At 43.5% G+C, this 11,001-nt stretch overlaps 1 protein-coding gene across 1 annotated transcript; it reads right to left on the minus strand.

The window, feature by feature from the left end:
• Positions 1-1,243: 1,243 nt before the first annotated feature.
• uap1l1 (UDP-N-acetylglucosamine pyrophosphorylase 1, like 1) lies at positions 1,244-5,501 on the minus strand. Its single transcript, XM_068752889.1, has 9 exons — positions 5,222-5,501; positions 4,427-4,631; positions 4,014-4,189; positions 3,765-3,937; positions 2,863-3,056; positions 2,338-2,478; positions 2,070-2,255; positions 1,605-1,671; positions 1,244-1,445 (listed from the first exon to the last, which is right to left on the minus strand). The coding sequence occupies exons 1-9, from the start codon at positions 5,499-5,501 to the stop codon at positions 1,341-1,343; spliced, it is 1,527 nt and encodes a 508-aa protein (XP_068608990.1). The 3' UTR covers positions 1,244-1,340.
• Positions 5,502-11,001: the final 5,500 nt, after the last annotated feature.

The following is an 11,001-nucleotide window of genomic DNA, read 5'->3' on the forward strand; positions in this document are numbered from 1 at the left end:
GGTTTTATACTGACGTCAGAGACAGGACGGCCAGACGTGTGCTGTATGACGTCAGATCATGTCAAGTAGATACAGGAACAAGCCACTAATTTCAACGTTAAGTGAAACACCTTTTGTTGGAGATCAAGCTAGCGTCAGAGATGTAACTGTTACCGTGACGTTACGAGGCGCCCCCGCGGTCCCGTCGCGTTATAAAACCACAGACGGTGACGTCAGGTGGGAAAGCATTATTGTCATATTTGCGCTTTAGGGAGATAAATACATTTATTTAACAAGAATCAACAGCTAACCAAGCAAAACAAGTCTTTAGCGTCGATGTTTTGTTGTTGTTGTGCCCGTGCAGTCTAATCTGTGTGATTGGCCAACGCCAGTCACGTGACAGGACGGGCCACGGGAACCGGGATGGACATTTCGGTGACTGTCCCGCCATGAGCGCTCAGGATTCAGGAAGCGATCTGTTCAATTCATTTCGCATGGAAACACACATTTAATAACTGACTTAGTTTCCCTGGCCCTGCTGGCTAAATTTTGTTTTTCTTGTGACTATAATTTCATACTTGATGACAAAAAAATAAAACAAACAAACAGAGTTGCTTTTTCTGTGTGAATTCTCAGTCATGCAGGTGGAGGTAAATGAATCAACTGGCACTCAGAATTCCCATCTTCTTACAGATAAGGGAGGTTTTGGGAGTTAAATTGGGCCATCATTGTGCTTACTACCCAAAGTGGAAGTGCAGTAGAAGGAGAAAATGGCATTTGAATAAACAAACTTAAGCAAATGTAGTGAAACAGCCCGACTGTGGACAAAGGCTCTCCCTGACGTCATGCAAATCAGAGCAAACATTTAGTTTGTGTCATTCTACAGCCCTTGAACATCCACATTCACAATAATAAGGGCCAATTTAAAGAGTCTATAGCGGTAACATCCAGTATTTTAATTCTGCAGAAAATGTGTCAGGCACACAAGTGAATTTCCAGATGAGGTTTAATACATGTGGAGTGAGTCTGTTGGAAAGTTTAACAACCTTAGAGAATACTTCATAATTTCCTTTAAGGAATCCTAGATTTTATTTGTCATGGTATGTTTCGAACATATTTCAATGAAATGTTAGTGACTTGACAAAGATTGATGTTTTATCTAAAACAGAAAATCAGAGTTGAGAGGTAAAGGACGGTCAGACACCTGTCCCCAAAATCATTGTTGGGCATCTTTTATCACACTGAAAACTCAATATATTTTATAAAAATCTGTCATGTCAATCTGATATAATCGTCTTGCATCAAAATGTAAAAGTAAGCAATCATTCATTCTTGAACAAATCCGCCTCCACACCTGTACTCTACTGAGCTGGAATCTGTTGCTGGGCATGCAGATCTTTGGCGTTTCTTTCTTCCAAAATAAAAGGAGTTGGCAACATCTTCTCTTTCAGAATGTCCTCCAGCCCCTGGCAGAGGAAGCGAGACAGCAGCTACGTTAAAGCGCTGGAATTAGTCCCATAAGGAGACAGAGTTTTAAGATAAGTACAAGTATAAGTATGTGGAAATAATCAATCTCCAGAATGTGAAAACCTTTCATAAATCTGTGGGTACAGGTTTGTCCTCACCTCTCCGAAGTAGGAGACCAATGATGAAATCTCAAATTGTGCTGGAGGAGCATCCCCTGCTGATACACTGCAAAAAACATACACTTGTTTAGACTTCAAGAAGAGGTTAAGATTTAAACCAACACAACTCTTGACTAAAGTGTCATTACCTTCAGTAATTTCACATCTTTATACATAAGTGTGGATTTTGTCCCCCACTTGGATTTTAATGAGCCCTGCAGTCCACTCAAAAATGTTAATTCAAGAATTATTGACTGAAATGTGACCTGTGGATGTGATGAAGACAACAGTTGCACCTTCACCAGGTCTCTATGTAAAGTGTAGCACAACCAGATAGACAAGTGTCTCTGAACAGAAGACAGGCTGAATATGTTTTATACAAGTACAGTATTTGCAAATTAGCCCAAAATTAGCTAGTTTGCAAATACACACACACACACACACACACACACTTTCTCCCCTCACCTGGCTGGAGATGGGAGGGCATTCCCATGTTCGTCCAACAGTGTGGCCCCTGCAGCTGTGGCCCAGCGGCGGTGCTGAGCCAGCAAAGCGTTTCTGGCGGTGGTGGGGCTGTCTTTGGCTGCACCGTCCGCGTTTTTCAGAGGGGAAAACTCATCCTCCCGAACAACCTCGAACACAACGAAGCTCCTTCCAAAGACAGGCCCGTAAATGTTTTACAGATCTGTAGAGACACCGTCTTATTGTTGTAATCTAGAGCTGAAGACAATACCTGGAGAATGGGAAAACGTCAAAAACAAATCTTTCCATCTTTATGCCGTTGGGTTTGCTAGGTTTGACTTGGTTTCCACACGAGTCCACAAAAGGCACCTTCTTGATTGCGACGTGTTGTTTCAGTTGACCTTCATATTTCCTGTGAGATGAAAACAAAAAAAGCTTGCTATTCATTTTTTTTTTTGCATTTTTAAGATGAGTCGAGGGATCAAAATGTCAATGGATATTAAACTCAAGGGTGAACCTGATACTGATGCTACAGGAAGTCATCACAATCTGACAGGCTGATGATGAGGATGATTACTTTTATCCATCTGGTCCCTGCCTGTGTATGAATGAACCATTTCAGAAGCAGAATCCAGAGGTCTCAGTCCAAGTGAATACATCGCGAGTCCTTCCCAGAGACTCTGGGCTCTACGCAGTGGTGTACTAAAATGTCCGTCACACCAGCAGCCATGTAAGTCTGATGCCACCTGCTGTGCTGGCGGAGATCCTGCGAACACATGACAGTGAAACCTCTTACTCTGCCACCTCCTGCAGGAAAGCCCTGGTGAAGAAGTGGTTGCAGATGTTTCCAGCGCTGTACACCAACTCTCCTTCTGGTCCCCTGAGCTCAGCCGTCTCTGGCAGGATCTCACTGTACTCCACCACCTGAGACACACCTTGAACCCTGCAGACCACGCCCACCGGCTCTGCAGGATAGGTCTTCTCCACCACCTGGATGCGTGGCAGAGGCCAGAAGGAAACAGGAGTTACAATTTGAAGGGTGGTTTTTCATTCAGATGTGTGGAATACGTAATCATTTTGCTGCAAATTCTTCTGGACTTGGTCGCTTTATCTTTTTTTCTGTCCTTGCTTAAATGTACAAAAACTCTTAATTATGATTTGTTCCGCTGACACTTAAACCCTGCATCTTGCAGCAGGTCAGACAGATTCCATCAGGGATCAGGAAATCCTAAAAAGAAAGGCTTCCATCTGTGAGGAGGATGATAATTAGACGTTCCAAAAAGGATAGTGATTCCAAGCAGAACTCAAAGTCCGCCACGACCTGGTACCAGAAGAGATCCTGGATCATTCTAATATAAAGGCCATCCATCAGCTATGTTAAGAGTTGAGACTGTAGGAATCCATGAAAGTCAAATTTTGTGTTGGATTTTGGAAAAATACTTGTAATACGTTGTATTGCTAGTTAAACAACTCTGTATGATAAATAAACGTTGCCAATAAAGCAAATGGGGTTCAATAATTTTCTTTCTATTGTGTGACAAACTATCTGACTGGTTTTTGGCACTGTGTTTACTGGTTAGCCTGGTGGTAATAAAAAGGTCTGATTATTTTATTGTTGTTTAATTGTACCAGGTTCTTTATGCTCTGTGTGGTATTATGGTATGTTGTTTTTTAATGCTCTGTGTGGTATTACTCTACCTTGGCTCCACAGTCAGCCCCTTTGCTAACACAGAAGCCAATGAACACAGGATCGGCCATCTTGACCAGGATGTTGTCCACACAGTACACGTGCAGATACTCCACTCCCCTCGTCTTCATGTCCTCCAGCACCTCGTTGTCCACCAACGCCTGGTACAGACCTCCATTCCCATCTGTCAGAGGGTGGAGAGTGTTGGAATCATGAACACATGCAGCGGTATCAGTTGGTGATTTGGTGATGGCACCTACCTGGGGCCATGGCCATCTTCCCTTTACTCTGCAGGATGACCTTTCCATCGAAGGTCACCGCTGGGATCATCCGTTGCTCGAACATAATAATGTTTGAGGGCTCCAGACCAAAGAAGTTGTTCTCGTTGAAGAACTTCTCAGTGGGAGCGAGAGTGAACTCGCTGGTCATTATGTACCTGAGGAATTGAAATAGTGCAGATGACAGGTTTCAAGTAGATTTGTATTTGCTCTCCGTGGTGACGGGATTTACAGGTGGAAATAAAGTTATTCAACTCCCACACTGAATTCCAATTCTACAGTGGTTAGCAAAAGCCAAATCACACAGTAGTAAATTTTTGAAAATTTTCTTTTAACAATAATGTTGTCAGCTTGCGTTTGATATATCTGGGTCGAGTCAGCAGAGGAGTTCTTACCAGGGAATGGTGCATTTGGAGCCATACTTTCTGTCCGACAGCTCCTGGATTTTCCGAAGACGCTCAGCTTGTATTTGATACAAGGATTTTCCACTTGGCAGCCCAACATTATACATCCCTTTGGGATACTGAACACCAAGACGGGTCCCCTGACCGCCGGCCAGCAGCAGGACTCCAACACGATTCTTTGAGATTTGCAACAGTCCTATGAAAATGCAGCATTAACAAGAGCAGCAACAGGATGTACAGTATGTAAGCTTTACTGATTTACAATCAAGTGCTGCAATCTGCTCAGAAAACGATCAATATAGTGCATTGCACCCTTTGTTTTGCTGCTTACACACAATCTGCAATGTGCTGTAATATGGTTATAATATAATAATGGTGTGTCTTCATATTCTGTGCCGTTTATACAGAAAACACTGAAACTATTGTAATAATTTTTCTGTGTTCCCACAAACCATCTGGGTTCATAAAGTAACAAAAATACTTTGGAATAAAACAGCCTTCCTGCTAATAAATCCTGAGATGTGCCCGTGAAATATTCATGCAGGTGCCATTGCCTCTCTAAATGAGGGAAAATTGTGTGGCAAGGTGGAAATATGCATAAACACAAAAATCTGCAAACGAAACATGTGGATTATAAATTTAAAATGACGTTTGTTGGTTGCTGCAGCATTTATTCATGAGTATTGTGGAACTTGTTTTCTTCTTTTGATGTCAGGTCTGGGTGGGATCTGCGTTACCAAGTGTTTAAAGTGCTGTAAACACGGAATCACACTTGATGACACTCACCTTCATTTTGCCACTCGGCCAGAGACCTGCTGTCGCTTCTTTTCATACTGCCGATGGACTCTGGAGGAACCGGTTCTAGGGGTAGGTCCAGCCTGCTGGACCCGGAGGCTGCAGCCCCGGCAGCCCCTTCACAGTGCTCCTTCAGCCCCGCCAGATCCACCTGGGACAGCTCGAGGAGGAAACGGTCCCGCTGCTCCTCTCCGAGCTCCGGCCAGAACTGCAGGATGTGAGACTGCCCCGCAGCCTCTAAAGCCCGTCTCACCTGCTCCAGGTTAAGCATCGCGGGTCTCTGTGTCAAGCAACGGGGGATGACTGCGGGTCATGCATGTAGAACTCGTGACCGTGGGAGGGCGGGTGTCACAGCCATGCAGGACGCGCGTCCTCACGTCGCCTCAGACAGCTGATTCAGCGACCCTAACCAGCTGACCGGAAACCGCCTGGAGGTTCTGTTTCTAAAGGCGTTGGTTTGTTTGTAGCAGGTTTACGGGGAAAACTGCTGGATGGATCTTGATGAATAAAAATCTGAAGATGGGTCTTGGTCTAATTTAGGCCATGTATACACGTAGCCGGTTTTTATTTTATTTTTTACTTTTTTTAAACCGAATATCTTTTCCCCTACGTTTCGAAAAAAAATGCATCCACACGACCTCGTTTAAAATTAAAATATAGAATTGCTCATGAACGTAGTTTTGGATTATAAAATCAACATGTAGGCAATAAGCGATACGTTTCGAAGGCAATCGTGCTGTTTCTGAGTGTAAACACGGGTCGCACACATATGACGTCAGTGACATGTCGCAGCAGTTTTCGTCGCGGAGTGACGTTCCTAATCTTAAAACCTTCGTTTTTAGTGACAGAAATAGACCGTTTCGTGTGGATGATCGGCCAAATTGAAGAAAAATTATCTTCGTTTTTGGAGATACTCGGCTACGTGCGTGCATTGCCTTAGCCTTAGATCCCATTACATTTTGAGATCGATCCAGATACCCGTCAAATCCGTATTTTCCCATTTACTTGAAAAAAAAAAATCAAAGTCATGAAGGGGTCCGATATGCAATGTTATGGAAAAATTCTTCTGGATCTGATCAAGAATGAGACAGGAAAAAATATTACATTTTAAAATTAAAACCAAATGTATTTAAGCCAAGTGTTTAAATGTACTAGCAAAAATAAACACATTTTAGTGTTTGACCATTAAACGTTTCTTTTAAATTGCATAAAAACCTGGTTCGGTATTCTTTATATGACATTTTACATTAGGTTACGGTAAATCTAAGAACAACTATTTCATCGTTGGAAATAAATGGCGATACCAGTGCTGAACAACAGTAGTTTATTTACAGGTAAGCTAAACAAAGATTTTTTCCCACCCTAAATTTTTCAGTGGGATCTTCTACACACAAGCAACTGTACAAAAACTCACATTCTCATGCTGGCATCTGTCTCTTAGGTCTGGCATTATAAAATAAGATAGAAATATATATATACTGAATACACTTTGTAAATTATGCCACCATTTACCAATACACAGTGCAGCCTTCAGTTTGTTTAGAGCAGCGTTTCCTGTACATTTCAAGGTCGACTAACGATTTGCGTAACTGCCCGCTGGTCAGTCCAACATATACTAAGGCCTAAGACATCGGAGTATTACTTCTTAAAGTATGCCATTAACACACAGTTCGGTGTCACAATTTTATGCATACATGATATCAAAGCAAGGAGTGACGCACACGCTTTTAGAGTTATGGAGGAAAGAGGAATAAACCAAGACATTTGCTTCCACATATTTGAATGAGTATAACAGCCAGCCCAATGCTGGGCTATTGGAGTGTTGCCGGTCGTTCTCGGTTCGACGCGCTCTGTGGCTACGTCTTGGTTTCGCCGTATCCAAAACAAAGGAGAGTCCAGAAGCGGGCTTAAGAGAATAAAATGTCACTAATTTATTACAAAATACAACAACTTAAAATATTCAATAAACCCGAGCATCTGGGTGCAGCGATCCCGCCAGAGCGGTCAAAACCTATGTGCCCTTCCGGGTCAACACCTGTTCACCCCCTGATTGGCCCTGCCTTATATACCCCACATGGCCACAGCGCCACACAGTGCACAAAATAGGAAACGCACTCCATCAGTTGCATTTGGCTTCTACACACCGGCCCCTAATTGGCATGGTACCACACATGGCAATTCTAAACATTTCATAAAATACAACAATGACTAGACCTCATGCACCAGACACAGTTTGGAAATTGGTGTCTCCTCTGGCTGACATCGTTCCAGTGTCCAGCTCATCATTCCCATCCCTAACAGGAAGCACTGACAGCGTGGTGCGACCTCTGCCGGCCCCTGTATGTCCATAAGTCGTATGAAAGCCCGAGGTGGGTTCTGGTGATTCCAGTCCATCTTCTAAAACAGTGGTCTGTCGATCTATGCGCAACACAGTCGGATGATATTGACTACAGATCTCACATTGCAATCTTGCTTCACAATTACGGCTGACATGGCCTCGATGAAGGCATCCAAAACACACACCCCCTTTCCTCAATAAGAACACTTTGTCTGCGTGTCTCTTCTCCTTAAACTGCTGACAGTTTTCCAGTGCATGTTCCATAGAGCAGCACACACAGCGTTCGTTCTCCTTGATTGAGCGTGACGGCTTAACTTCGTTGTGAGAGCCCATAGCGGTCACTGTGCTGGCGACCACATGCCCCTTCTCTCTATGGCTGGGTTGTGACTTTGGCTGGTTTAATGCTGTATTAGAGCTGTATTCTCGCAGATCTCCAAAAAAGGGATCTGAACGGATCCTCACATGACGCTCCATGAATCCCACCAGATCATTAAATCTAGCTCTGTGGCCAGTAGACTCCATGATGTCATGAGCCCTGCTCTGCCAGCGTTCTTTCATCCTATACGGGAGCTTTGCAAGGATTGCCCTCATATTCACAGGCATGTCCAGTTCCTGCACATATTCCAGCTCCTCCATGATGTTGCAGCAGCCACGCAGAAATAGTGCGTAGCTCTGAAGCGCCCTGGTGTCGTCTGCTCTTATAGTCTGCCATGACAAAGCCTTGCTGATGTATGCAGTAGCTGTTTTGTAAGGATTTCCAAATTGATCTTGCAGTAGAGCCTTGGCCACCACGTAGCCACGATCTGGGTCCATATGTTGACAACTCCGCACCAGTTTGAGAGGCGGGCCTCTGGTGAATTGCTCCAAATAGTACAAACAGTCTCCTGCGGTTGCTTTACTTTCCACTCCTTGCTCAAATGTTTTTATAAAGGTCCTGTAATGCAAGGGATCGCCGTCAAAGATTGGAATGTCTCTTGGTGGGAGCGTCATTGATCGCTGCTGGTTCATTAAAGCTGCTATAATCTCAGTTTGTCTGCTCATGATCGTTAGAAGGTCTCCAGGCGTCTGCATAGCGGTGAGTGACTGACGCGTTTCATTTTGTGTAAACCGATCATTTGTTTCCATCCTGTTTCTATTGCATTGCAATCGGTGGTGCTGTTGCCTTGTGTTTGATGCGTTCCGTTGCTTTGGTCTCACATCTACTGGTTTGATTTCCAGTTTGTCATCACTTTGAGGTATGAACTCTTGAGCAGAGGGGTGCAACATCTGTTCATAGTTTGTTCCACCTTCGTTGCACATACCCTTCGTATTTGAGTACGCTTGTGACTGACACTTTTCTTCGGCATCATAAATTTCCAACCTTGCTTCAGATGCCGCCAGTTCAGCCTCCAAATCAAGCATCTCCTTTCTTCTTCTCAATTTTGCTTCCTCTTCTTCAATAACATGTCGCTCCTTCAATATTTTAACTCGAGCCAAAACTGCAGCTCTATCCGCTGCTGCCTGTAATCGAGCAGATGAAGCACTAGACGTGTAGCTCCTTTGACTGCTTCTGCTACTTATATTCGACATGCTATCTTCAGGAGAGAGTTCATCATTGGTAAGTTGTTCATTTCCAGTATTTGTGTCCACGTCCAAAGCGCACGCCTCCATGGTTCGTACCGCAAAGCCAGATTCAGCTCAGGTGAGCGCAACGGAAAGTAGGTCAATGAGTCACGTGATCCAGCGCAACGCTTCGATGCGTAAAAACGCGCTCAATGTTCACCAATGCGTTGGATTTAACGTGCGCACGCAATTAGGCCTTTGATGGTGGAGCGCTACACGTACCTCCGTTGGGCGCCTTTACTGTAAATCCGAGCGATGGTCTTCAGCGCTCCGGTCCAGCTCCGTAATCCACAGCGCTCCGCGGAACAGCTGACTGCTGTCCGAGCTATCTTCGTGGGCCACTTCTCCACGCCACAGCTCACACGGTCATCCCTGGCTGTCTCCCAAAGACAGGTCTCCTGAGGTTCCAAACTTAGTCCAATCGGGCAGGTTTTGACATTATAACAGCCAGCCCAATGCTGGGCTATTGGAGTGTTGCCGGTCGTTCTCGGTTCGACGCGCTCTGTGGCTACGTCTTGGTTTCGCCGTATCCAAAACAAAGGAGAGTCCAGAAGCGGGCTTAAGAGAATAAAATGTCACTAATTTATTACAAAATACAACAACTTAAAATATTCAATAAACCCGAGCATCTGGGTGCAGCGATCCCGCCAGAGCGGTCAAAACCTATGTGCCCTTCCGGGTCAACACCTGTTCACCCCCTGATTGGCCCTGCCTTATATACCCCACATGGCCACAGCGCCACACAGTGCACAAAATAGGAAACGCACTCCATCAGTTGCATTTGGCTTCTACAATGAGGATCGGCAATCAAATGAGCAAATATTAGCCCATCTCCTCACCTCCTCCAAAATTACAGAGGAATTTCTAAAGAAGACTGGAGCTCCAGAAAGATAGTCATGAATCTGGGAGATGTGAGAAAGCAGTTCTAGCAGAGACAGAACAGCGTGTTAAAGTGGTAAAATGCAAATAAATTAACATAAATAGAAACGTTATGCTTAGAATTAAATATACACAAGAAAAATATTTGTGAAATACTTTAATAATGAGGATAATTATAATTTGCTAAATCAGTACTGTACATCATTCTATTTTCTTTATCAGCTGAAAAGTCTAGCATTTGTCTTAACTTGGCAAGGAAGCTCCTGCAGTTTAACTGTTAATGCTGCTGAAGGGGATTTGGGCCATGTGAAAATATTATTTTAGGCTTATGACTTTATAGATAGAAGTCTAAAAATGTCTTCTTTTTTTTTTTTTAAAGATGGTGATGCATCCGGGAAGTACCCCACCTCTCGCCCATAGCAAGCTGGGTTAGGCTCAAGCAACTCCCGCGTCCCGCAAAGTGGAAAAAGCGTTAGAAAATGAATGGGGGGGGGAAAGATTTTAAGATTTAAGAGTCATTTTTGACATCGCTTGCATGTGATGGACTACAAAGATGAACACAACACTACTGAACTGAAGAATAATGTGAAATGAAATTTATCTTATGAAAAGTGGCATTCATAAAACCTGAAATGGAAAAGAAGTTTCCCTGGCAAGTGTGATTATGAAAGAAAAACAGGATTTGCAAAAGGAGTTTTTCAAAATAGATATATAGCCAACAAAATGATAAACAGATAATTTTTCAGTTTCACAAACTGCAATAACATTTATACACATTAGACAAAACATTTATAATTATTTACTTGGTAATGGAATCTTAAACAATGTCTGCATCTTTTTTCACCCAAAATCAAACCAGAATCCCTACTTTTCCACCAAGACCACATATTACCCTCTAATTAAGACACCATAATAAACACAAATGGTTCACAGGTCAGTAATCTTTTTTTCG

Source organism: Brachionichthys hirsutus, chromosome 19, assembly GCF_040956055.1.
Source record: "Brachionichthys hirsutus isolate HB-005 chromosome 19, CSIRO-AGI_Bhir_v1, whole genome shotgun sequence".
Taxonomy (NCBI): Eukaryota; Metazoa; Chordata; class Actinopteri; order Lophiiformes; family Brachionichthyidae; genus Brachionichthys; species Brachionichthys hirsutus.